General features: G+C 42.7%; 1 protein-coding gene across 5 annotated transcripts; it reads right to left on the bottom strand.

The window, feature by feature from the left end:
• Positions 1 to 282: 282 nt before the first annotated feature.
• Positions 283 to 27,671, bottom strand: apc (APC regulator of WNT signaling pathway). Of its 5 annotated transcripts, none has more exons than XM_027003441.2 (17): positions 27,403 to 27,671; positions 27,001 to 27,200; positions 19,163 to 19,315; positions 13,657 to 13,741; positions 12,935 to 13,124; positions 12,582 to 12,690; positions 12,314 to 12,427; positions 12,122 to 12,205; positions 10,645 to 10,725; positions 9,551 to 9,649; positions 9,041 to 9,419; positions 8,743 to 8,838; positions 8,494 to 8,633; positions 8,315 to 8,392; positions 8,077 to 8,193; positions 7,743 to 7,957; positions 283 to 7,639 (listed from the first exon to the last, which is right to left on the bottom strand). In XM_027003441.2, the coding sequence occupies exons 3-17, from the start codon at positions 19,295 to 19,297 to the stop codon at positions 1,261 to 1,263; spliced, it is 8,301 nt and encodes a 2,766-aa protein (XP_026859242.2). In that variant the 5' UTR covers positions 19,298 to 19,315; positions 27,001 to 27,200; positions 27,403 to 27,671; the 3' UTR covers positions 283 to 1,260. The 5 variants fall into 5 exon arrangements, with proteins under 5 accessions (XP_026859242.2, XP_026859243.2, XP_026859245.2 ...); XM_027003442.2 differs by having other exon boundaries at positions 27,134 to 27,200; XM_027003444.2 differs by lacking the exon at positions 27,001 to 27,200.
• Positions 27,672 to 27,920: the final 249 nt, after the last annotated feature.

Raw genomic sequence — 27,920 nt, 5'->3', positions numbered from 1 at the left:
GGCACAGACTTAAGTGCGAGTTGAAACCTTTCAGGATAAGAAGTCTTTAGAGACAAAGGGAGCCATGAAACAAGGATTTAAAGCCCAAGAAAACCTTTTTCTCTCCAAAACCAGAATAGCTAGAACTTCATGAATTTATAACTGGTCACAGTGCAAATTGTTAAAATTATGAAATTAAAATGAATTGGACCTTTATTTAAGCATTGATTTTATTTAGGAGCACTAAAGAATCTACTCCAGGAAAGTGAATATATCGAAATAAATAAAATGCACAACCAACCCTCACCAAAAAAGGTATTTATTATGTAGGTTTCCCATTTGTAATTCGAAATGTGTGTGTCAAACATCAAATCAGTCAATTTTATTGCATGAGGAATAAAAAAAAAAAAAAGAAAAATAAATGTGGTCTCACAATGTTTTGGGCAGAAGATTATATCTGATTATGTGCTTTAACAATAAAGGGTCAAATTTTAAAAAGGTACCAACACCAAAACCTACAGTAATAATTTAAATTGTAAAACTTCAGTCATTCCAAAACCAGTGTCCTTGCGAAGACACTCACCTCGAGCATTATACACAAACAGCAGAGCAATGAATCTATCTATGTTTTATACAACCTATGTCCAATGTAATTATCCTCATTAAAATCTTTTTTTCGAGGTTAATTCCTTACTTTCAGAAGCACACATAAAAGTGTAAAATATTACACTACAGCTATCAGTACATCATGTGTCCACAGAAATGTTCATCTTCAGAAAATACCAGAACATTGGATCAGTTCATGCAAGGAACAAAAATGATAAAACATACAACATGTGGCAGTAAAAATGAGCTTGACATTTGAATTAATACAGGTGTACAGTTTGCTTAAAAATCAAAATCATTAGAACTGAAGCTCACCAAAGGTCCCTCAACATCCAAAATATTCCACTTTAAGTGATTATCTATGTCAAGTCAGGCAAGATACAAGGTCTTGGCACAAGTTTAAATTAAATATATACATAATTAAATCTGTACAGTACAAACTGACATACAATGTCCTTTTGCAGATTCCACCCCCCCCCCCCCCTCACTCTGATAAGCAAGTGTGCCTGCCACAATTCTACCAGCAAAGATACATGGCCTTACATTGGTTTCAACTACAACACGTTCAACAGCAGTTGTACTTTTTCCACAGAGACAGACAAGTTAAAATATGATCCAAGCCTGTTTAACTATTTTTCTGTCCATTATCGCAGTTTTATATCCCTCTCCCCCACTTCACACAGAGGTAACAATATAGGACCCACTCTCTGTTGTGTCTCCTTTAGAGTCTTTCTTTTTTACATTACTGTTAACCGGAGTAGGAATCTGAGATGGTCGCGGCGTGGTGCTGTCAGCACTGCTCTTCCTGGGGCTCGGTGTATAATTAAAAGGACTAACCCTGGCAGCAACAGTACCACCTGGGGAGCTGTGTTTGCTGGAGTTGGTCGAGCTGAAAGGCGTACGCTCAGCAACTGCAATTTCATGACCCTCCGTGGCTATGTTTGGGTTGCTTAAAACAGGCTTGATGTCTGTAACCTTTTTGTCAAGACTTTCACTACTCCGAACCAAGTTCAAGTTAGTTTCTGAACCGAGATGTCGTGGGGCTACATTCTCATTTGATGTTGGCTGCTTATGGTGCACTTCACTTAAGTCCCAATCATTGGGAGGTACTTTTCCTGGCAAACTATCAATGACTGGAGGTGTGTTTCCTGATGGTGACTTACTAGATCTAGGGTTATTAATAGGACAGTCTTCAATCCTCACCCAAACATCCTCAGTTTTCGTAACTGCAGCCGTCATCTGATGCAAGGTGCCAACATGGACTGAATCATTACTTGTATCTGGTAAGTCTAGAGTCATCAAGGGACTTGCTTCAATCTCTTTTATTTTCCTCCAAGTTCCTTTCCGTTCTAGTCCGCCCTCCTTGTTATGTCCAGGTCGCTGGGGTGGATTAGCTGGCTGGCGTTCATCTTCACTTCTGCCCTTTTCACTAGATTCAGATGAAGCAGAAAGTATGGAGGAGCTGCTTCCTGTTCGTTTCCAAGTCCCAACTCTTGGAAGAGAAGATGAATGCTTGCTGTGTTCTCTTTTCCAAGTCCCTGCTCTGTTAATTGGGAGTCTTGAGGGGCTCTCTGAATGGGATCGTGAGATGTCATGCCGTCTAAGAGACTTGCCATCTCCATTTTCTGAGGAGTTTTGGCTTTGAGGGGACTTTCTCCATCCACTTCCTTGGTAAGGCAGAGTAAGAGACATATCTGGTAAAGATGGGCTTGATACAGGTGTTTGTGACTGGCTAGGAGAAGAAGGAGACAAGGATTCAAAAGAAGCAGATTCTTCTAATTTCCTTTTAAGTGTTGGACTAGGGGCCTCCTTAATAAAGGTGGACTGGCGGACAAGTCCAGGTTTTTCAGATCGGTCAGACTCGCTCCCACTTGACTTTGTGGATGACATTCGAGACAACTCTGCCTTTTTTGAAGGGCCTGTAGCTCCGCACTGATTTAGACTTTTTGAGGCAGATTCACTCCTGGGAATACCACTCGTGCTTCTTGGCAACCCACTCTGCTTTGGAGGTGTTTGTTGGCCCAACTGCCTGCCCGGAGACGTGTAAGATATTCTGCCAGAACCTGATGGTTTGGAAGCAGCACCAGGTGAAGCAGTACGAGGTATCTGAGAGAATTTATTAGCTGGGGTCAGACCATTCCTACCTGGCGAGACAGAGGTGCGCCCAGGAGACTGCATGGGCCTTGTAAGGGAATGCTGAGATGGTCTAGAGGGTGTAGAATCTCTGGATCCTGATCGAGAAGAGGCTTTACTTGACCCTCCTTGAGAGGCAGGTGGTTCTCTGGCTGGACTGGGGTCTGATTTTGATGGGGTCTTTATGGTTCTAGGAGAGTTTACAGAATTTGGTCCCTGGGGTGGGGGTTTTATGACCTGACCACGTGCAGGAGGCTTTTTCGGAATAGGGCTGGTGCTAGGAGAACTGCTTCTCACTCCAGGTACATGAATCATAGTCCTGCCTCTAGAAACTACAGGAACTTGAGTTTGTCGCTGTTGAGAAGCCATGCTCTCAAGACTAGGCCGTGGCTTTCCAGTGATCAGACTTTTATAAACTTTCTTACCCCCTTTTAGGCTTTTGGCAGTGTCTTCCTCTTTCTTCTTTGTCTCTAAAGTGCTCTTTTCACCAGGTTTTAATATCCTTGGGCCTTTGTTGGTTGCTGGCTTATTGTCATCTTTATTTGCAGGCATGTGGAAAGGCGATCCAATGGAAATACCAGATTTGAGAGAAAGGATAGAGTCTGAATCAGAAGAGCCTTGTCTAGACAGACTAGCAGCTGCCTGGTGTAGACTACTAACAATTGAATTGGCTCCCTCTTGGATGGCTTTCCAGTCAAATGATTCAGAGTCTGGCGATAAGGCCTGCTCTGAAATAGGACTGTGTGTATCAGTGAGATCCAGTATGAGGTCCGGTTCTTCTGCTAAAATGCCATCAGCCAAAACACTTCTCTCCTCCTTAATTACCTGGTCATCACTCTTACTTCTTGGCAGTTGTTTCTTTTTCTTTGGCATTGCAGAACTGATACATTCTTGTAAAAGGTCATCCTCAGAATCAATACTGAGAGAGCTAAGGGAACTATTACGAGAGAAGCATACTGGGGTGTCCTCAACGTGAAAGGCTTTTGGTGCATAGCCAGAGGCTTGGGGCCGTGGCATTTCCACCTGAGTCGTGACCTCTTTGTGGGAACAATCTTTGTTATTATTTTCCTGGTCAATGTCACTTAGTGAACTGAGTGAGGAGTTTCTTGAGAAACATACTGGAGTGTCCTCAATTGAAAACTTTTGCTTTTCATCAGGCACAGTTCCTGTATTTTCTTTGGATCCTAGTGGAAAACTTTGCTTCTGAAGGGGTTTGGTTGGGACAGTCTGAAAGGCAATCACTCTGTTGGTGTTTCCAGATTGCTCTCCATTGTTCTTTAAGGGTGGATCTTTTCTTTGTTCTTTATCTTTTCGGAGCTCAGCCTTTTCTTTAGAAAGGTCAAGATCATCATCCTCAAAGTCAAGTGAACTCAGTGAATCATTGCGGGAGAAGCAATAAGGAGTACCCTCAATTGGTGTGTAATGATGCGGCGAATCAAAGGTAAAACCTGGGCGAACCCTTTCCTCAGCATTTGCAGGTTTATCTGCAAAATCTCTGGGGCCTGCTTTGGGCTCAACCTTTTTTGTTTCTATGTTTTTATCAGGAAATGATGCTCCTTCTGATAAGTTAGTGGGAGCATCTGGTCGCTTTAACAGCTTGACTCTGTACTCACTGCTTTGTGGCATGGGTTTCACAGGGGAAGTTGGCTTTTTCTTTTCAAAATCTTGTTGAACTAGATTGCCAGTGGCAGTAGGTGGGTGTTGAGGTGGATCAGACATTTTCTGCACTCTAAAAGGCTTGTGTATTTTACCTTTTGGCATTGCAGAGTTGATGCACTCAGCAAGAATATCATCACCTTCATTCTCAGTAGGCACACCCTGCGTGTCAGAAGATGCAACAATATCTTTTGTTTCTGCACTCTTACCCTCTGGGACGGTGTCTCGTCTCTGACAAGATGACTCTACATGAGCAGCTGGAATGTCAACAGTAGCTAGCTCATTTGGAGGTGAATCAATAGTGAGGTCACTAAGTGATGTTGCTGTGGAGAAGTTAATGGGCGTTCCTTCGACACAATACACCCGAGGCATGTCCTCTCCATGAGTTAGTGCCACATGTTTCTGCTGTTGTCCTCTATTTTGTGAGGGAAGTAATTTGTAAACAGGTAGTTGACTTGGTTTACGGGCCACTGGTGGAGGTATTCTTGAGGTGGTTGGGGGTGTTTGTTTCTTAGGTTTTCTTGATGACTTTCTGGGCATGGCTGAATTTATACAGGCCTCCAAGATTTCTATATCATCATCATCATCAGAGTCATCCAAGATGTCTTTCTCAGCATCAGCAGTTGCTGGAGGCTTCTCTTGAATGTTTGGCTCTTTATTCTCCTCTTTCTCTGGTTCTGTCTCATTTCCATGGTCATCCTCATGAACTGGTGGCATTATCTTCAATTCAACATCCTTTTGTATAAATGGTTCATCCAGACTTAATGCACTAAGGCTGGAGGCACATGAAAATCCATCTGGTGTACTCTCTGTGGCAAAGTGTAAAAGTGTATCATTATCTGGAAGGACTTGCACTTTTTGCACAGCAGCATTGACAGCCGCATGCCTTGGGGCCATATCCCGTTTTTCAGAATGTGGGGGTACAGTAACTTTCTGTTTTATAGATGTTGAACGTGGAGGTGGTGGTGGCGGTGTCTTACTACGACTGGGAGGCATTGTTTGACCAGGGCTATCAGGCAGATCACTAGGACTAATTATTCCACTGACCATTCCGCTGCATGGTTCACTCTGGACGGAGCTTGCAATGGAGTGGCTCTCAAAACTCTCAAGAGAGCTGACAGATGTGCACCTGCTGAACATGAGTGGGGTCTCCTGTACATAATGTTCAGGGGGACTTTTGGGGGTCTGGGCACCACTCTTGGATGGTGATTTAGCACCTGATGAAAACTCCACTGTCTTGTGATGTCTGGAACCATCTCCATGGCCCACATGTGACCCCTGATGCCGTGGGGGCTTCATTCTGACATAGTGGCCAGATGACTGACTTTCTGTTGTGCGTTGACCTGGAACATTAGTGGTTTCTTTCTCAGAAACGGGGAGAGTTGGATAGTTACTCGCGGCATTAAGATTTCGCTTACAGCTCTCCATTTCATCTTCAGAGGACAAGGATGATAAGGAGCTCCCCCTTGAGAAACAGATAGGCGTGTCCTCCACACAATAGGTCTGCAGCGTTTCTTGATTTATTGTAGAAGTCTTGCAGGTTGCTTTTTGAATAGCTCTGCCAGGTCCTGGCCGAGTTTGAGCTGAAGACGGGTGGAGCTGCTTCTGCCTACTCTGATTCTTAATAGAGGACACAGAAGATGAACTGTCCTGGTTTAACTGGTCCTTGACGGAGCTCTGCGAAGACGGTTTTGAGCGATTGAATACAGTCTTCTTAGAAGAAGCATCAGAATACTTTAGACTGTAATCAATAGGTTGTTCTACATGGTGATCTTCATTGTATTTCATGCTGTAATTGGTAGGCTGATCATCAAGTTGTTCTTCTTCTGAATAGCGCTCACTGTAGTTAGTTGGTTTGTCGTCACCAAAATCACCCACAGTGCAAATCGTCTGACTCATTTTCTTATTAATTCCATGGCCAGAACCACTACTACTCTGTTCATTAGAACCCCTTGATCTGAATCCTCCAGACATGTCCTGTTGAACAAACCTCGGCTGGTATTTTTTAAGTTTATCTTCACTTTCCCCATTTCCCTCTGTGTATATTGGGTACCCTGGGCTCTGGGACCTAGGTGGTTTCTGATCAGAGCGTTTCATTTCATCCTCTAGGATTTTGGGTCTTGCCCACCTCTCATTCTGGCTTGGGCTTTGACGCCCAGAGTTAAGCTGCTCGTCTGAATACTTCAAACTGTAGTTTATTGGTGTGTCCAGATCTCCATCGTCATCCTCCATATGATTTGCATTGTGTATCTTATGGGCAAGGTCAGCCGGATATTTTCTATACACACAGCATTTGCTTTCATCATCCTCAGAGTAGGAATCCACTGACGGCTTCATCTGACCCCTTTTGCCATAGCCATCAGTGCTGTTGACACTATTTAGGCTGTCATTGGATGCTCTGTACTCCAGTTTGGGCATTGGGCAAGGCCTGCCAGATGGGTCTGGTTTGTTGTAGCTGTAAATGTTCTGGTGGCTGTGAACACTAGTCTGCCGTCTCACCATGTCATCCTGCACCATGTGAGGGTCAGGGGTAGAGCCTGTGGTTCTGTCCTCCAAGCCCAAGTGCATGCTTTGTACTTCCTCCATTACCATTGCTATTTGTGCAGCGGTAGTTGGAATCTGCATTCCCATTCTTTTACTGGTGTCAGGATCTGGATGGAAACCCCTTCGCTCTCTATCTAGACTCTTGTCCCTCTCAGCTCTAACATTGTCTGCATTTCCCCTGTTTTCCCGTGAAGATGGACTTGAGAGCACCGGTGTGTTCATGTACGGAGAGCGAACCCCAACACCACTGGTGTTATAACCATCCGACCTGCATACCCCATCATAATCACCATAGACGTTGTGCTTGTGTCGAGGTTTACCCCTGTGAGAAGCCTTAGGACTTAAATTGTCTATGTTATCAAATGTTTCAGAAAGATGCTGGGCATCCAGTTCCTCAATTAGTGCTTTCTGTTTTCTTACATGTAGTGAAGGAAGGCTTGAGCCAGGGGACATTATGTTGGCATCCTTGTATTTGGCAGGCCGATTGGCCATAAGGTTCCTCAGGGCTGCAGCGCTACCCATAGCAATCATTTTGTGTTTGGAGTGAATCAGGTTTTTTAGCATGCTTACTGCTCCCATGTCCCACAGTGCCTCTTGGTCCTTTGCATTTCGAGCAGAAAGATTCCACAGAGTTCCACAAGCATTGCTCACTATGGTCAAACTGTGAGACTTAAGGTGCTGAAGAAGTGTCTGCAGACAGCTGTTCTCCCTCAGGATTTGCCTGCAGAAATATCACAGATAAGCAAATATGAGCAATTACAGTAGTTCAATTGCAACAACAGCAAACATTTGCCTATACGGGCAGCAGCAGAATACAACTTCACCTGTGCTCTTCGTTTGTGGCTATAAGGCTCGAAACGTTCCTCAAGATGCCTCCACCACTTTCAATAATGGCAAGGGTGTTGGTTTGGCTTCTGTAGGTTAGCGTGCTGACTAAAAAAGCTAACGCCCCAGCAACAGAGCAGATATCAGCCTTGTTTTCAGTACAGTGAGCAGATAAGTTCCAAAGGGCACTCAGGACACTTTTTAGTGTGGATTCCTATGAAAAGAAATGATTAATAAATTAAGTAAAACAACTTAGGCATGTTACATAATAGACAATAATGATGTGTGCCCTGCTCCAAAGTATTTTTAATGGCATCTGTAAAGAACCCTTACCTTCTCAACCTCAAGGGCACACTCCATTAAGGCCCTAACACTGCCAACCTCGCGCAGTGTCTTTTTACTATTCACGTCTGCACGCCAAGACAGATTTCTCAAAACACTGGCAATTACCTGAGTGGAAACAGCGTTATATCATATCATTGTGCACATTTTTACATGTGTTTGACTCATTTCTAATTTGTGTAGACTTGAGACATGGGTATGCATTTACTGTGTGATTCTGGAAGGGTACCTGCTGTAAGTCCTCACTCTCAGACTTCAGCTGAGCTACCATGGCCCTCATACAGCCCTTCATAGAGCAAAGAGTGGCCTGAAAATAAATTTAAGAGCATGTTAATCATAATGTCAACTGAGAAGGTACATTTAAAGAGTTCAGTTGATAAACAGGCAATAGAGGATGCTGATGACTACCTTGTTGGCTACATCCCCAAATGTTAGGTTAGTGAGGGCCATGCCAGCATATCTTCTTAGTGTAACACTGTAGTGGTCACTTGTAAGGCCATAGATCTCACAGTCCACCTGTAACAGCTCACCTATAGCCTGTAGCCCACCTACATGTAGTAAAGTCAACCATCCTCTTTTAAAACATCAGTCTAACAGAAAATTAGGTTATGGTATGATTAAAGGTCTAAGAAAAAGGCAATAGACAGTGAATCTTACCAAGTTCATTCATAGCATGTCTGTGCTCCTCATCAAAGGACAGCTTCATAAGCACACAAACTGCTGGGCAGATCTGATGCTCCACAGGGGAAGGCACTAGAATTAAAGTAAAAGTTCATTAATAAAAATACATTTTACATTATTCTTAGATTTTTTTAGTGGTTAGATTTATCTACAAAAAACAAAACAAACAAACAAAAAAACACATATGAAACACACCATTAAAATTGCCACACATTCCAAACTGGTCATTAACGCTGTATAAACTGTCCTCATGTTGGGAAGGAGGCAGACTTACTGGGGTTTTTATCCTGATCCACGCCTTGCTCGTGACTTTCCTGCCACTCCCAGCACGTCTCGCAGTAAGCCCTGATCTGCTCCAGCAGGTGCAACACGCGTATCTCCCGGCGACCCCGCTTGTCGTCAGGCTGCGAGTGGATGATGTTGTGCAGGGCGGCACTGGCCCGGGCACGGGCCTCCTTGCTGCCCCGTGAGTTGCCCAGCAACACTGAATCCTTGTCGTTGCCATGGAGAAGCTGGATGAGCAGGGGCAGGCAGCCGGACTGGCGCATGGCGATGCAGCTGTCCTGCGAGCTGGACATGGCCAGCAGGGTGCGGGACATGTCGTCCTTGTCATGCGTCCCCAGCATAGACAGCAGAGAGTACACCATTTCCACCTGGTCAAGCAAGTAAAGTGGAAAACAGGAGTGTTTTTCACAGGTATGCAGCCAGACTCTGATTCAATTCCACTATGACACTTTAGTCCTATACAGGGATTAAAAAGGTGCTTTAAGGTTTGCTGGTTTACCTTGGTGCCCAGATGACTGGTTAGTCTGCGTGGGACTGAGTAGCTCCCCCCACTACTCATTTCACTGGCTGTGTCGTGATCTACACGAGAGCTTTGTGCCTAGCAGACAATGAGTGTATTATAAAGTTAGAAAAATTATTACTTGAAGAAAAGATAAATGGTGAGATCCTGTAGCTCACCTGGTAAAGCAGGCAGAGCATGGTGATAGCATGATTCCCAGGGAGCATATGTCCTATCATACCGCTAAATATGCATGTCACTCTAGATAAGAGTGAATGCCAAATGCCATAAATGTGAACACTATCCTTAGCCTCTGGCCTAGTACGCTAGCATAAGGACTTCTTCCATGGAGACGATTAAGCACTAGTGTAAGTCTCTCTAGACAAGTGCCTGTGCTAAATGCTGTAAATGTACATACACCTCCAGATGATTTCAGGGAGTAGCAGTATACTGTAGGTAAAGATGTAGAGGGTAATACTTTCAGTGTAGTACTGAAGGTTTCCAGAGAAACAGGCTGTTTTGGACAGCGGGCCTTCATCAGCTGTGCAAGATTTATACACACATTATATATAGACACACATGGTTACACTTGTGTGTGTGAGAAAATAACCCCCCCCCCCCCCCCCCCCCCCCACACACACACACACACACACACACACGTATCTATGTAAATATAAAGTAACTTGATTCTTGCACCTAATCCAGTGATACAAGTCTGGCACCATCTGTCTGCAAAAAGCTACTGAACCTCATGGCAGTAAGCCAGAGAAAAGGTTTGCAATTCACAAAGGGCCTTGTGCTGGGAATTTGAAAGTCTCCCTAGGTTCCTACGGTCACAAACATTTCCATCGCATTTGCATTCATAGCATGAGCATTCAGGGCACACAGACCCCTGGCTTGAACTTGACAGTTTTTTTTTTTTTTTTTTAAAGATGACTTACTTGCCAAATGTAAAAAAAAAAAAAAAAAAAAAAAAAAAAAAAAATTTAAATGCTTGATTCTTTTGCCAAAATGTCACTACAACAGAAACCAATTTCCCCAGTGGTGAGTGCATCGAAACTTGCAAGACTGCTACATGTAACCACTTCACTTACCTGAGAGCAAGCTCCACTCCCAGTGCCAGCGTCTCCTGATGCCTGTGCGCCCTCAGCTTGGGCTCCAAGTTCATGCTTGGCCTGAGAATGGGAGAGGAGGACAAATCAGAACGTTACAGAGTAAACAGCAACGAGGCACTGGCCGAGATAAGATGGACAGAAACACACTGACACCAGCAAATGGAAAGTGAGGAAGGGAGGGAGTGAGACCAAGCAAATGGTCTAATCATGTAAGAGAGAGGAGAGAAAGCAGTTAGTCAACGCAGGGTTGATATCCTGCAACAAAAGAGATAGGATAGGGTGTGTGTTATAATATAAAGCACTCATTGAGGACTGAATCACTGAGTACTTGTTAGAGAGCGACTGAGAGAGGGAGCAAGTGAGCGAGTGAGCGAGCGAGCAAGAGAGAGAGATCCAGTAGTCTCTAGGCTAGAGCAGCTGCAGTAGCATTCTGACGTACATAAACTGCTCTTTCAGCCTGCTGGATTAAGAGCAACAGAGGGGGAGGGAAGTCAAAAGGCATCCAACAGGATTAGCCCAATCAGACAAAAAACAAAAACGCATGTACACAAACACTGTGCAGATGTGGCACACAGAGAAACCTGCTAATATGCACATGACCAGGAACCCACTTTTGTGCACTGTGGCATATATGCATCTGTATCCCTCAATACAGCCTAATCCCTAATAATCACGATGTACGCACACTAATCCTAATTCAATACTTTGTGCATAAAAACCATGCACCCCCACTTCGAGCCTTATGGCCTCTGAGGTCTACATCTAGAAGCCAAGTCACACTCAAGAAAGTTCAAGTTCAGGCACCCAGCTAATCTTTACTTAGTAAAGATGCTCAACTAAAATTCAACATTGACGATATCAAAGCATGTAGTGTCTTCCCCCTGTAGCTACAGGACCAGATGCACAGTTAAAGACAATAAAGAAATAATAAGGGTCTATAACCACAATGAGATTTGAATAGCGGAACAAGTGGATTAAAACTGGAACAAGAATTGTGTAGGCCTCTAGTCCTCTCAGGGACTTTAATCTCCTTAATATCCCTGAGAGGACTAAATGGCTCAATAATACAATTACAGCTCCTGGAACCGTTAAAATCATCCAATAAAAACTAAAACCTAGAATCTCTGAGACAGGCCCAACCATAAAGGCTTTGTTCATAAATGTTAGTAACTCATTATAAGTGATTCTGGGGTTGATATTGGAACTGTTCTGCTGTAGTTCACCTTGAGAGTAAGGTGGCATCGATACCAAGGTTATTGGTTTGAAGCCCAGGGAGCACACACGCCATCACACTGATAAATACATGCAAGTCTGTCTAGATAAGAGCGTCTGCCAAATGCTGAAAATGTAAATCCTGTCTAACAAGGACAAAGGCCACTGCATGGAGCCTGCTGTTTATCTGCTTAAGTGTGCTGATCCTGTCCAGATGCAGACTGCTGGGAGATCTGCATGCTACCTCAGCTTCTGCCGGCTGGGAATGCAAGTGCTGCCGGATCCTCAGCATGTCTTTCTCTATCTGCTGGATCCGCGCTACCCGGGCCTGAGAACAGAACGAGAAAGGAACGAGAAGAGGATGAGACGAAAACGAGGCACGCGATGGAGAGCGTCTCAGGCAAGTCACCCTGAGTGGGCACCCGGTGTGGCTCACCTGCGCCCTCTTCTCCATGTCCTGGCATGTGCCCAGCTGCTCCTCCATGGCCGCACGGATCTGCCGGGCCTCGTACTCGAGCTGTCTGCGAGTCATGTCCGTTTGGAGGGAGAACTGCACAGCACACCCCAAAAATAATCAATATTTACAAAAAACAATCATCATTTACATATTCACATATTTCAGCATCAAACAACAAGTTCAAAAGTTCAGTCATCTGTATGTTACAATGAATGACTTTTCATGACCATATCCAGCACAAACTTACATTCTCAGTCAAGGGCAGGCTGTCAATCCTTTTGGTGAGGTTTTGTAACTGGGCATAGTACCAGTCCTTTTCCTTCTCTTCTTTCTCAAGCTCTGCCATTAACAAAGACCTGAACAGGTAAAAACAAATTTTAAAAAACAGATAAGCAATCTTGACATTATTACACAGGCCTGAAATATACAATTTCCCTGCTTTTCAGAAATAAGTCAAGATAATCTATGACAACTGGAAAGTGTTGCACCAGCGGTAAACACACCCCTCATCTTAGAATCCATTTTAAACTAATGTGTGCCCTAGCAGAAAAAACGCCCAAGCTCTGGAAGCTGTGACGTCATGTATCCATGCAGCCTCACCTCTCCTTTTCCAGCTCTTCCAGGTATCCGGCGCTGTCCCGGTCCCCATTGGCCACACCGCGCCTGGGGAAGGAGCTCATGGGGCTTGGACCGGGGCTGCCGTCGGCAGAGCGGCCTGAGCTGGAACCCTGCACAGAGGTCTTTGCCCTCAGCTTCACCCCTGGGAAACTGCTAGGGTCCAGGCTCATCTCTGGGGGATTGAAAAGGGATGCACTGAAGACATCTGGTAATATGAATAGCTAGGACTATATCTACTGGAAGTTAAATATAGTGGGTAAAAATCTAGGGGACAGTTAATTTTTTTTGCATGGGTATGCAGTACAATACAACTTTACCAAAAGACGTTATAAAAAAGGGGTATTTTTAGGGTAGTACTTGGGGACCTGCAGGTGGTCCACATTTTTATTCTGTTTCAGCTGCAAAGCCATCTCTGCCAAGTAATCAAGGGCTAGGATGTAGATTACTTCACACAGGCATGTTAGGACATGGAACTAAACGTGATGGAGTGAATCTGGCATTTCTGGACTTGCAGGAGGACTAGGGACTGAAAACCTGTGTAATAATCTAAAGCTGTATGCATGATGAAAGACATAGATCATAGATGTACATCTTGGATAAGATGGATTCCTGTGAGATGATGAATGTACAGTCCATAATTTTGCCTAAATATTAGACTGCAATGCAATAACTAAATAAATCCCTTATTAAAACAAATGTTGTACCTTTAAGTCTCTCCAAAAAGTCAATCTGCCCTTGGGAATCTTTTGAGTCTTCTTCAATACTTCCTTGGAGCTGCTTCAGCACCTCCTGCATCAGAGAAGCATACATTTTTTTCTTCTTTGATATGACAAACACAGAACCTGCATGTGTCTGTCTCAATCTTTAGATCTCAGACATCAAGCAAACTACTGCACTAAAAGGCAGCAAATGTTTGGTTCTTTCTGCTTGTGTGTTTAAAAGTGGCTGTTCTGAACAGTAAGGTAAAGAAAACATCCACCGAGATGCTTTGAAGTCCCCAGAAACAGCATCTCTGGCAGGAACATACAACGGCTTCGAAGCCGCACAGTTGTGCACTTGCTAATCGGATGTCTTTGCATGGACAGCAGTATTAGGTATTAAGTGCACCAGTTTTTCCAAAAGGAAAAAAAGCCATCTTTATGCCATCCTGTAAGAAACCTCTATGCCCTCGAATTATTCCCTTGAATTCTGCAATACTAGACAGACAAGCAATGCTGACAAGACCTAGATCTCAGGGAAGTGTTAGAAGGCCTATAGGCCAAGCAGTGAAATGCTTGATGTGTGAAGATAAACCTTCTGTTTAGGTCTGGAAATACCTCTTATGAGCATTTCCATTATCATTTCATGTGTAACACAGATGACTCTGCTCAAACACAGCATCTTAAGATTCTCTCAAGTCAACCAAAAACATCACCAGGTGGAATCATGTTTGGACCATAGCTACATGTTTTTCACTTCTCAACAACCCGCTCATCTACTCAACCGTCACAAAATGCCAGTGCTTACTTCTTATCGAAAGACCAACGTCAGTTACAAATACTGAGTCACTCTTTGTTCCATAAAGCATACATTCTTGCGTACTTACCACCACGCACTGACAGACCAGGAGAAAGTCTGTTACTTCTCTGCATCTTCACAGTCACGGCAAACAACATCCATTAATATTCACCATGTCAGAACATAAAAGTTTCATAAACAAACGCTGGTGATGACTCTACGTCCAGAGGACCAAGTCTGACAATGTAATCAGGAGAGAAAATTTCAGAAAAAGCCCCCAGCAACGCGACCGCCTCTCAGGAAGAGGCCCTTTCCTCTGGTCCCATCCGGCTATGCTGCAGCATCATGAAGAATACAGCTGCTTCCCATTCAGAGTGCCCTTCCAAAGGCTTGGGCTGGAATGGCTGCAGCCCTCTGACCCCTGTAGCCATGCACCGTTGGCCAGGCTGAAAGCCGGAGACGCCCAGCAAGAAAAGGTCAGCCCAGAGCGAGCCGCTCGCCTGCCTTCACTTGGACGCCAAGCAAAAAATGGGAGAGCAGCGTGGGACGGGCAGTTTCTCGCAAGTGAGTGTGACAGTTCTGAGGAGGCTCTGGAAACAACAGCTTCATTGGGGGGGGGGGGTGGGGGGGGTCCTGTCATATGATGAAGGACCTCCTACCCAGCCCTGAGTCAGAGAAATATACAAAACAGACGGATGGCAATACTTTTCTCCTTTTAGTTGGTTTTGGTTCTGTTTGACTCTGTTCAATATTATAAGCAGACTTGTTTAGCTAAAAACAAACAAACAAACAAACAAACTGTTAATTACAATTATCGAGCCACATTACAGGATCCACATTAGGGGAAATTCTGTCTGGCGCTCATGGTTCAAAAGTACAATTTGGTTTTCGCTTGCACAGTTCAATGTCATAGATGGTGTCAGCTTACACTGATCCAGAAGAGACACCAGATGCCCTTGAACGTCTTTGTATCAGATTCTCTCATGCATGGAGGCCCCATACGCTAATGGAAATCAATGTGCTGTGGTATACATCTGTGAGGAAGGGAGCTAAGAATTTGGGAGACATCTGACTCTTCTATTCTGAGCATTTTTCCTGCCATGAACACAGTCAACAGAGTAGCAAGATGGGGTGGGGGGTGGTATTGTTTGTAAGTGTAGGGTGATGGGTAAAGTGGCAGATTAGGGAAGGCCCATATCAGTCATGGCGATAAAGCTACAATGTCCACAGACAGGATACAATTAGGATAAAACAAGTAAGGTGCTGGAAAGCGAAGAAGGGTGTAAAGGACAAAAACTGTAGCTCTCAACCTAGGAAACTAAAAACCATGTTTTAGCTATGAAAAAAACCCAGCAAGATAGTAAAAAATCTTTTGAATTATTGCACATGTCGATAGGATTTGCTTTGAACTCATTTTCACTCCAATTAAATACCAAAAAATATTACAAACATTAATAATTTCCCCACTTATAAAACTGTAACATCTCTTACAAAATACAGTTATAGCTCAGACAAACCTATTTTGGTGCAATGACTGAGTTGGCTTCAAATCAATGCCTCAGCTTATGAAGGCTCTGTACAGGCTACTCCTATTCTAAGTGGTGAGATCAGAACAACTCTGAGTCATGTAAGTGGAGAGCCTCATTGTGTGATGAGGTGTTCACAGCTGAGCATGAGACCATGGAAATGGGATTCCTCCAAGGCTCCGATGGGGCTGCCGGAACCACACTTGCCACACTCAAAAACACTGAACTAATGCAGCCACTGCAAACACTGGCTCCAGCCACAACAGGACACTTTAGATATCATAAATGATGCATTCCTGTGATCCAAGCCCATCCCAATGGAAAAGCCCCTTTGGCTTTAATGACAGCACATTCTGAAACTGACAGCAGGCCTAAATGTGTTGTTCACATCAGATTATCGTATGTCAAATGATGGACATTTATTAAGTATTGTATGCTGCTGGACGGAGGTCTATTGCATGATTTCCTCTCTAACCAGGAGTGACCAGTGTATAATTCTGGTGAGGCAGGAGTAAAATGAGGGGAATTCGACAGCCAAACTTCTTGTCTGACTTGAAAATTCTCTAACATACATGTGGCCATTTCAGAACTAAAGCTTTGTGCTCTGGACACACCGTTTGCCAGTGCTAGGCAAGGAAGTGAACTGATGAACACGAGATGTTTACTGTCGGTCTGCAGATGTTTGTCTCCAGCACCCGTGGGTATGAGGAAATGGCTGCGGGACAGAAAAGTTGCATTCATCAGGGAAACAAAGCCAGGAAGGGAGTGTCTCTAAAATAAACCTAGAGGAAGAAAAGCACACAGCCCATTAAAGAACGCAGCCAGAGTGTGAGGAGGACAGGACTAGGACGTTAGACAGGCGGTGCTACCCACGGCAGACATCATAATTGCAATATTGTGAATTTCTGATGACAACATGTAATTAGCTTTAGATTAACTCACTTTCTCCTTTGGCTAAAGGAAATCACTGACTTGACAAAATGGACAAAGCCCAATAGTACTACAGTAGACAGAATATAGACAGAAATCTCTATGAAACTACAATACACTGAAAATACTGAATGTCACAAAGGAAGACAGAGGGCATCAAAAAGCCATTTCTCTTACAGCCATGCACAAAAAGAGAAAATACCTCAAAAACATTTTTTCTATTCCAGGTTATAAACTAAAACTGTATTTATTCTTTAACCTGATCCAAGATCCTGATTTGAAAAACAACAAGTAAAAAAAATAATAAAATAGAACGGATATTTAAAAGTCAAACGCATCAAAAAGAACAGTGCACTGGCCTGGGCTAATTTTTGCAACCTTAAAAAGGCAGGGGAAGGCAACTGACTAGCCACAATCTTAACATCTGTCAGAGCTAAAACTGCATTTGGCCAAAGCAGCACTTGATTAGTGTTCCAGAGGCTATGATTACTCCTAGGGTTGACATAACCACTGGCACTGAGAACAGCTGAATGTGCCCACACGGAGAGTTCACATGGAACAGCAGGTCTCCCAAATGTGGGCGTACTCGTCCAAGACCTCTTACGTAACTTAAGCATGAACGGTGATTTAACTTCTTGACTCTAGACAGATGAAAGCAGATCCCTCCTCCTTTCCATTAGCACACAAGAGATGACAGCATCTTACTGAAAGGGATGAGCTGGAGAGAGCCCAGACTGCAGAGCCGGCTCCTGACAACAGAAAAGCGTCGAGTAGACGATGCTGACTGCAATAAAAAGTCCCTCCTCTCACAATAACAGAATTATGGGCAGACGTCACTAATTACTCTCTGTAAGGAGAATGAAGTGAGGGATATGAGAAAGGTAAATGGAATGCAAACTGATTTGGACCGTAATATACACATAACAGCTAACATAGTAACTTACAGTATAAACACACAAACATGCAACATACTAAAACAAAAAAATAAATAAAATCAATCAACACACAATAGTCACAATGATTCTATGATTCACACAGCATATGCCACAGACCACATCTTATATTAGACCACATCTTCAGTACATAATACTGTTATTATTATAAGTGACTTAAAATGTCAATTATTTTTACTTCGGGTTTCCCCTCTGCATCTCTGCCAGTTGTTTAACCAACCAAAAATGCTCCCTTTCCCCTTAAGAGTCCAACAACGAATGAACATGTAGCCTGGTAATCTGCTTCCGCCTCAGAGATTTTCCCCTAGCAACACCAAACGCACATACATTAAATTTGCCTGTTTAAAAGGTACTGGCACTTCTCAAACATGACATTATACAGAATGAGATTCAACAGTGCACTGTTCAAGTGAACTTGTCGAAAGCAGCACTTTGAAAATGATCTAATAAGAGTCACACCGGACAACCTGAGGCAAATGTCTCAACGCGTTCAACTCAGGAGATCTACTTCCTGTCCCACATCCATGAGCCCTGGCTGAAGGCTGCCAGGTCATCTCAAAAGAAATCGTTTCCCATCTAGCAGGCTGGCTCCTGCACTTCAAAAGCTCCCCAAGAGTTCCACAGAGCCCTTGGTTCCGGGCTTTAGTGAAAAGAAGGGCATTCAGGTTGAAATGACGGATCGAGGGGAACGTTTCGCCACGGACGGCTGGATGGAAGACTAAAGGATGTACAGTGACAAAATGTCCTTTGATGACTGGGCCCACAAGAACTGGAAAAAAAAAGATAAATAAGAAGGTTTCTTTTGGACTACAGCGTTTTGATGAAATTCTGAGTGACGTGGTCATTTAAAGCAGACAGAAAGCTACAAACTTACCTTTTTTTTTATGCCAATCTCGGTTTAATTTAGGCCTGTTGCTCTATAATTCATTGCCTATGTGATGCATGTAGAATGCAAACATAATAAAGTCAGTATAGACACAAGCCACTCAACATACTCTAGAGGCAGCTGAGATGTTACATAAATCCACTGGCATGGTCTACATGTCCTGAAGGCATTGCTGAGACTGAATACCCATCTGAATATGAAATGGCCAAATATTTAATTGCCTTCAAAAAGCCTTGGTATATAATGACCATGAATAAACAAGCAAAAACTTGACTAGCATGTCCCCTTCATTTTTGGAAAGCATTGTTTTAACTGAAATGGCTCCCATCCACCTTTTAAAACTTCACTTACTATGCTGCTCGACAATTTAAAAAGCTCACCATTTGCATTTTGCACAACTATGCATTTTGAAATTTACCTTCATATTAGAAGCCTCAGTCTCCAGTTTAGTGAGGTGGTTGGAGTTGTCCTCGAGCTCTTGTCTCAGGTTGGAGTTCTCCATCTTCAAGGCCTCCACTTGCTTCAGCAGCTGGTCATAAGATGCTGCAGCCATCTTGAACTACCTCTTGACCTGTAAGGCAGAGGCAAGATTCTCTGAAGCACTGCGTTCAAAGTTCCTCCTTGGGATTAATCATGTGTTGCTAATTAATGTACAACCTTTGGTGTCCCATATCCTTGTATGCACCCTATCCTGATACCAAAACAAAGAGAGAAAGGTACATAGCTGGAAGAATATGGCAAAACAAAAGAGAGAAACAAGGCAGATAAATAAATGTAGCAAAAATGTGAACTAGAACCTTGCAAATGGAACATGAACTCAGTAGTCTGAGTCTTCTGTTACTTTTATGTCTAATCTCAACTGTGTGAACATTGACTGCGATGCAGATCAGCACTTCATGCTCCTATACATTTCCCTAGCCTCAATACTGGCTATGAGCCTTAAACAATTAGCACCTCTCTCCAAACCAATGACAGCTCCACAGGAGTCATGAGAAGAACTCTAACCACGCATGAATCATGTGTGTGTGGACCACAAAAGATCTCGAGCAATTTTCCACCCACTTGGCAATCTAGGATCCGCTAACAACGCCCGTCTCAGCAGCAAGTGGCAACGGAAAGAGACAATTCAAAGTGGGGAAGAGACAACTCAAACGAGCAAAATCAGTGCAGTGCAGCTTCCCAAGGCACTTGGGCACTGCTCAAATCTTTGAATTTTTAGCCCAGCTGTGGTGGAGAGGTTGGGTGAAGAATGTAAACAAAAAAGGGAAAGAAAGAAAAATGGAAAAAGAAAAAAAAATGCATCACACTGATGCCACTATCATGAAAAATATGCGTAAATGATCGGCTGGCTGGCTTCCTGTCACAGGGAGTTTTATGGAGTCACCATATTGTTACGATACTGTTTCTGTGTGAGCTCCAGGGCTGAAACAAATATGCCTGGAAAATGTCCACGGAGGAGGTTTTGTGGGTACAGGAATGAGTGATAAAAAAAATATGTTTACAAAGTACTTGACGACAGGCTACATCACCACTATGAAATGAAATGACAAACAGCTTAGTTCAGTGAATTCCACCAAAGACAGTCTACACTGGCTGCAAGGAAGAAGTCAAACAGACAACCTGAATGTGCCAGTTGCCCAATTAATAGGACCCCATCAACCCTGCATACAACATGTGAAATGAGTGATGAGGGAAATTTCACACAGCTTCAAGAGTATGCAATATCCACAAATCTGTGTTGTAAATTCCAGCTGAGATGGGGGTAAAGCAGGCAGTTTCTGCCACTTTTCACTTAAGATTTTTGAACTTCTATTAAAAGATATAAAATGAGGACTACGGGGAAAGTATGGAAAAAATAACAAATCTACCCTTATTCTGATGATGTCTCATGGCAGTAAAAAACAATGATATTCACTGAGATTGAGTTAAAGCAAGTGAGTGGCAAAGGTTTGTAAGAGTAATTCTAAACCCTCAATGTCTTCATTACTTGGTGTCTATCTTATGACAGTTCTTTCCATCATACTCATAAAATGGCCACAACATGATGGATTAAATTATTACTTCCCATGATAAGACCCACTAGTTTCACAACTAATCTGTCTTGTGATCTGCTCATGCCCACAAAGATAAACTACGTTCAATAGATTTTACGCAAAAGAGGATTGGACTAAACAGATCCTCCAAAACTAGACTCACTGCTTTACAAAGGCATAGATGAAAAACAGGAGTTGGCTCCACAAAACTACCCCCAGCCTCCTCCTACTATGGTAATCCCAGCGGTTATCCCTATACGTTATCCATATGATACTGCAAAAGAAGGCAGCACTTTACAAATGGGGGGGGGGGGAAATCACAAGCAGAAGCAGCCAACTGCCACAGAAATCTGCTGACACACATCTGCTGACACACATTCGGTGAAGAAACGTAATGTTTGGCAGCAAAGAGACAAAAAAATGCATTATGAATGACCAAATTCAGACGTCACTGATTAGTCAAGCATGAATTCATATTATAATCCATTTAAGAGCCACGTTGTTTTAGAGATTTGTATTACAGAAAACATTATCAAGGAAATAAATTTAGGGATGAGAGGTACATTTACAAAAACCAACAAGGAGGAAAGGCTCTCCTTCTCTAATAACGAAAGGCAAAGCAAAGCAGCTAAAATGGTCGACACCACGACAAAAGGTTTAGGAGAGGAAGGGGAGTGAACAGCTACTAAGGGGGATAAAATGACACCAAGAAGGGGGCTTTGCAGATCTTCATGAATATTTCATTAGGGTTACCCTCTTCATGCAATTAATGTGATGTGCAGATAATGCAGAATAAATAAATAAATAAATAAACCCCACACACCCTACTTTGACCTTAATTATTCTTTCAGATCCTGTATAAATTGCAAGCGATATGCATTTTGATAGGTTATCTTTGCATTTATGGTTGTCACTCGAGTTGCAGAGTGCGCACGTATGTGCATGTGAGTGATAATGCAGAAACACTGCAAGCCTGATTCTAAAAAACCCTGCAGTCAGCTGCAAGAACGCAAACGCCCTGCCCCTCACGCCATAAAGACATTGCTGGCACCTACTTACTCTCAGCAGTGCACACCTCAAGCCCCCATTCTCAACAGCATAGATCTTGCCCTGGCAACAAGATCGCCAGAGAACGGCGCAAGGGCAGATCCTGAAAAATACCACTGCCACCATGACACACCTGCTTTGTTTTAAGCATCCCCGGCAGTCGGAGAAAGACTCTCTCCCTGCCACCATCTTAGCTATGAAACCTTACGATGCATCTTCAGTGCAATGCCCCACTGATTGTCATTTTTCCCTACCCTTCTCCTATTTGGGCCATCCTTTGCAAGACCTATGAAGACCACTTTTTTTGCAAAGCCCTTGCATTCTCTCAATAATGAAGCAAGATGCAGAGTATCCATGCACATCCCCCACACCCTCCCAGTCTGTCTCTCAACAACCATCAAAACAAAAGGCTTAGAGGAGCCGCCTTGCTATTCATGCAAACACACTACTGCCGCTCCCCGAGGAGGTGCTCCTAATTCCAGCGAAAGGACACTAGGAAAGACCTGTCTGTACGTTTGCCATCTCCTGTAAGAGTGGAAAAGGAGAAAACCTACCCCATTTCGATGCCAGTGACAGCCTCCATCCCATATCCCCTTCAACTGTGTCATTTGCATGGGAGCATCCAGCCAGCCTAGTCACATGGGTGCAGCACAAGCCAATAAGAAGGCGCGCCTGTCAAGGCCAGTGTTGCAGTGGCCGATGCTGGCTGGCCTGCTTCCAAGCCAACACACAGCTGCTTTCCCTGGTGGACCCGGGTACCCGAGAGGCGGAGAGTGAGGGGTGACACATCATAATGGTTGACGGTCATTAAAATGATTAATAATCTAAACTGATCAATAATGCGAAGTCAAATTATATTTGTATTACAGACCTGATTAATATTGAATGCACTGTTATAGAAGCTTGTAAATGAAATAAGCTTACATCTAACACTATTTCCAGGTTGTCTTTTCATCTGAATGTAAAAAAAAAAAAGAATTACTACACAGCCACACATTTACAGCACATCCAAGGCAAAAAGTGCTCTATTCTCCATCTGATCTCCAAAATTTAATCAAGTTAATAAAAAAAAGCAAAACAGTGTGTATGATTTTTTTTTTAATATAAAGCTATGTAAAACTAACATTTGTTAACACGAGTGGCCCAACTGCAACTTCAATGTCACTGTGCACTTCGCAGAGGCTGGAGGTCGTGCAGAAAGAAGCATGGTGACTCTGGTAAAGGCAGCAGAGCTCAGTATTTACATTTAAGGCATTTAGCTGACGCTTTTATTCAAAGCGACTTACAATTATGACTGAGTACAGCTTGAGCAATTGAGGGTTAAGGGCCTTGCCCAGGGGCCCAACAGTGGTAACTTCACAGTGGTGGGGCTTGAACCAGCAACATTTCAATTAAAAGTCAAGTACTTTAACCACTGAGCTACCACTGCCCAAGAAAACGCAAGAGTTCCATCTGCTAGAACCATGCACACTGGTGAAATTCTGTGCATAAAAACGGTTCGTTTCACTGCAGGCTACAGTAAAAGGCTCCTAAATTATGACTGTTATTGCAGAGAAATATATTTGCATGGTTCATATTTCTAGGTCTCATCATGACTTCCCCATGCTAAGCACACATTGGTGTCATCTTAAACCAGCAGAGCAAAGTCAAAGTGAATTTGAGGGCGAGTTCAGATTCACCAATGGCATTTCTACAAAGAGGCTGAAGGTTACTAATGAACACTGCCAGGAGTTTTGAATGGGGTTATACTGTTCTCAGTCTTTCTTCCCACAGTATCTATGTAAACAGCTGAGAGTGCCAAATGACAGCACATCATCATATTTTGATGTCAGAATGTATTGCTGGTGTAACAAGGTAAAGATTAATGATTTCAGGTATGATGCATTTTACTGATGTTAAGATTCCATTTGATTGTGATATTAATAATAATAATAATAATAATAATACAGTTGTCAAACTGGTTTGGCTCAGAAAAACAAATGTGATTTCAAAAGTAAAGATATCAAGATAAATAATCACAAGTTTAAAAACACAACTGCCTTGTTATAAACCTAAACAGCACCCGGAGGACAGCAGACTTTAAGCACATCTGCTGACCTTCAAATTCTTATTTCAAAGTAATAAGTGACGGTAATAAAGATTACAGGAATTGTGTAACTCAAATGCACACATTTGACTCAAACAGTGACTCCCGGTTAAATCATGACATTCGAAATTCTAAGCATAGTTAAAATTATGCCACTCAGGATAATGTGGAATGAGTTCTTAGTTGCCTCATTAAAGTTATGCCAAGTCTCTTTCAGTGAACTCAATGGCAACTAACAGGAAAAGTCCAGCAAAAATAATGCAGTGCCTGTTATACACTTGCTGTAAATAACAAGCTGTAACAGCTATATCAGACACTCACAGAGGTCAGACAATTTATTAAAACGCCCCCCATCCAAAAAAGTCAAATCTGACATTATGGGACACTTGTAAGAAGCACCAGAGGCTGGATGGGATGATCACAGCACACAAATCTTTGAGCATTTTTGAAGGGCTCATCAACATATTATAAATCTCCAAGATACAGATATTGCAAATGCCAATATTAGGATAGGCTAAGGATTATCAAACAATAGCCTACACTGCGCTGCCCCCACACTGGGGCATACTTCCTATTTGGTATGTTGACTTTTAATTAATATACAGCTGTCATTAATTCTAGTTCTAATTAATTAAGTCTGTCATTTAACTACAGAACTGGTTATTTTTTTAATTGTGCATTTTCTGATACTGATCACAGCATTACTCCCATCCAGAGAGCACTGGTACTGCTTTCCACCTGAGCAAACATACCCATTTTAAGCTTTGCTTAAAAATTGTTAACATCAACAACTATTGTGTGCAAACAAAAATGACAAAGAGAAGCTAGATAACTATCAGACATGAATTTGGGAACAATTAGGGATTCATTGCTATATAATTCTGAACATACGCTAGCTAAATGAACAAAAATCACCACTTTATCATTAAACCTCTTAGATGTGTGCATGTCATCTTTTGCTGTGAATTAGCCATTATGTAGCTCATCAGCGGTTAGTTTCTGTCCACAGGAACGCCATTTGGCTGGATATGAGGGACGGGACTAACAGACCATTCATAGTGCAACAGTGATTTTGACTCATGTAAATATTAACAGCATTAACATTAACAGCACTGCCATGCCCTATAAGCCTGTACCAGCTCAACACCCACTACCATGTCAGGATTAGTGCTGTGTTGAGAATGGTCTGCCACACACATTACTTCCCGGTAGCAGTGGTCCTGTGATGAACAGGGTAGCAGATGAGAGAAATTTTTAGTTCTGTCGGGATTAAAAAAGTCATATAGAAGTGCAAGCCCTAGGACTACATATTTTTATGCACTGGATTGAATGGGAGTGAATTTAAATATGACACTAAACAGATCTTAGCCTTGAGCTCACACTCAGGGTATTTGACTCTCCTAGTGACCCAATATGGTATGATGATGGGAATTTTCCACATCTGTAGAGACCAAAGGGCCTGGTGTAGACAAGTTGGAACCAGGTAGGCCTCCAAATAAAATCCTGAAGTAATAACTGCATATTTGTTGGGGGAAAAAAACAAATGACATGAACCATTCTAATCGTCACAGAAACTTTTAAGTCAAATGTATCCCTGTTTTAATGACAAAGTTGTAACTGAAATTCAAACTGCTCGGAAAACACTCTGCCTGCTTTCCAATGTACCGGAGTTTCGGTCTCAAGTCTGCCTATAGCCTACACATCTCTTGTCGATGATGTTAGTACCATTCCAGAGCCATTGTGTATTATTGTGCATCACTGATACTGTAGCAAAAAGTTCAATGCAGAATTAGATCTTTAAGAAATGCTCTCCCTGAATAAGTCCTTGTCAGCATTAGGCTGAATCACATTCAATGGCCTGGACTTTTTTTTAACTGGGGGAAATGAATAGATGGCCTGGAAGGAGGAGGATGTACTGTGTTTTTTTCCTTTTCATGCAAATGAGTTCTGAGTCTCTGAAAGACTTGAAAATGAACATTGGCATGGGTCCTTGTTCAACAGGCCTTTCTTATGGCTGCACTCACTAGGAATGTCCCACACATTATTCCCTGTGTGGGAAAATGTTCTATGGGAAGTGATACACAATTAAAGGCTGAATAAGACTGAAAAGACTTCCCCCAAGGATTCAAAGTATTCCTTATCTACACTGGTGAAATTTCTACCACTTGTTTATTGTTACTGAGAAGCACCTTCCAAACATATTTAACATTGAGAAATAATCCAATACAAAACAATACTTTAAATAACTCGTTACTTTATTGACATGGCTCCACCTAACTGGCCTCAAATATAGTATATCCTCTATTAAACTGTCTTTTGCAGATGTAAAATAAAGACACTTTTGATTAAATGCAGAAAAATTAGTGCAAGTGCATCCTAAGGTATATGGGTACAATTAGATCGTCAAAAACATTCAGATTCATTAAGAAAAAGAATATAAAGTGTAATATCCATGTTAAATGTTGACCACCTTTGATTAAATGAAAGCCAGGTTGCAGTAGGCATCAACCGAAAATGACACTGGTCCAGTAGTTACCACACTTCAGTGCTCTACAGCGAAACACTAGGCTACTGATATCTAGCTACCGAAAGATGTTTCAGGCAGCGTCGAGAACTTTACTCACATGAAGACCTATGTGAAATGTAATGACTTTACCCATCAAGTTCTACTTAGTTATAATTCTAAACATAAATAAAGATTACATTTTTGAATGGCGTCCGTCTTCTTATGAGTGACACTTGCCTAGCTAGCTTGCTTGCTTGCTTGCTTCACACATAGGTTATAGTGCTGCACCTTAAAAACAAAGGCGGGGTATCTTAGCTAGATTTGAACGGCAGCAAAAATAAATAATTCCCTATTCCCCCATACTGAATTATGGGGGAATAGGGATCGTAGTCCAGAGGAGTAACCGGTCACAATCGCTCTCTCTGGCTATGTTTTAAAGCTTTAGTTTTTGAAATATCAAAGTAATATTAAACAAATAAAAGTAGTAAGACACCTTGTAAGTCCCCTTTTTCCAAACACCCGGCCGCTGTTGTTGACAAACGTGCTGTGATAAGTCTGAAGCCCTGAGACAGTCTTCAACTAACCTTAGCTGGCGGTGTTTTGGTGAACTTTTACAGGACAGTGTCGGTAGGCTTCACAGTCACTTGCTTTCGTGAGAAACCAAACGGGCATCTCGCCAGGAAGAGGGGTAGTTTTGAGCATTCCCGATATAGCTACCTCTGAGTGAGGGTTTCCTGGAGCCAGCCTGCTGAATATCGAGTAACTTCGCGGATACACTTCCAACCTGACCCAGGGATCAGAAGACCACACTTGACTAAAATCGCAAATCTAAACAAACATTAAGATAACTCCACTTGGAGACCTGGATAGCTAGATAGCCAACATTCTGAACGAACCGAGTGGAAAAGACGAATTGAAAGCGTTTTAATTTTATTATGACTTGTGTTTGCTAGCAGACTAGCGTTAGCAAGGTAAAGTCTTCTTACCTGCACAAACATTCGTCCACTTCACCAAGTCGCTCGACTCTAACGCTCTGTGCAGAAATTATCCTGTAAAAACATAATGCTCACCCATAAAAAGAGACCTTGCCCTGGTCGGTTATAAAATCACTTCTCCGCGTTTCGAACAAAACTTTTTCTTTTGTGTCTGAATTTTCCCCTACAACAAGCGTTTAGCCTGACCATTACGCCATGTTGTGAATCGTCAGTCCACTCGTGCGCATGCGCACTGAGCTAGCGCTATAAACCACGGCGTACCAAGCGCTGAAAGCGAGGGACATTTAATAATAACCAATAAAATAAAACTACGGCACGTATATTAATGCGGTTGTGTAGCGTTTTCCTCGTCTACAGTAACATGTGATCACTTAAGTGACAATAGGTGGTGAACGAGTTGCTTGTTCCGAAAAAAAACAATATTTAATGGAAAACCTATCTATAAGTTCCACTGAAGCATCTTTCGCTCTTTCCGACAGATGGCAGGAACGTTGTGTTTTTTAAACCAC

This window comes from Electrophorus electricus, chromosome 17 (genome assembly GCF_013358815.1).
Source record: "Electrophorus electricus isolate fEleEle1 chromosome 17, fEleEle1.pri, whole genome shotgun sequence".
NCBI lineage: Eukaryota > Metazoa > Chordata > Actinopteri > Gymnotiformes > Gymnotidae > Electrophorus > Electrophorus electricus.
This window is presented reverse-complemented; position numbering and strand designations above follow the sequence as displayed.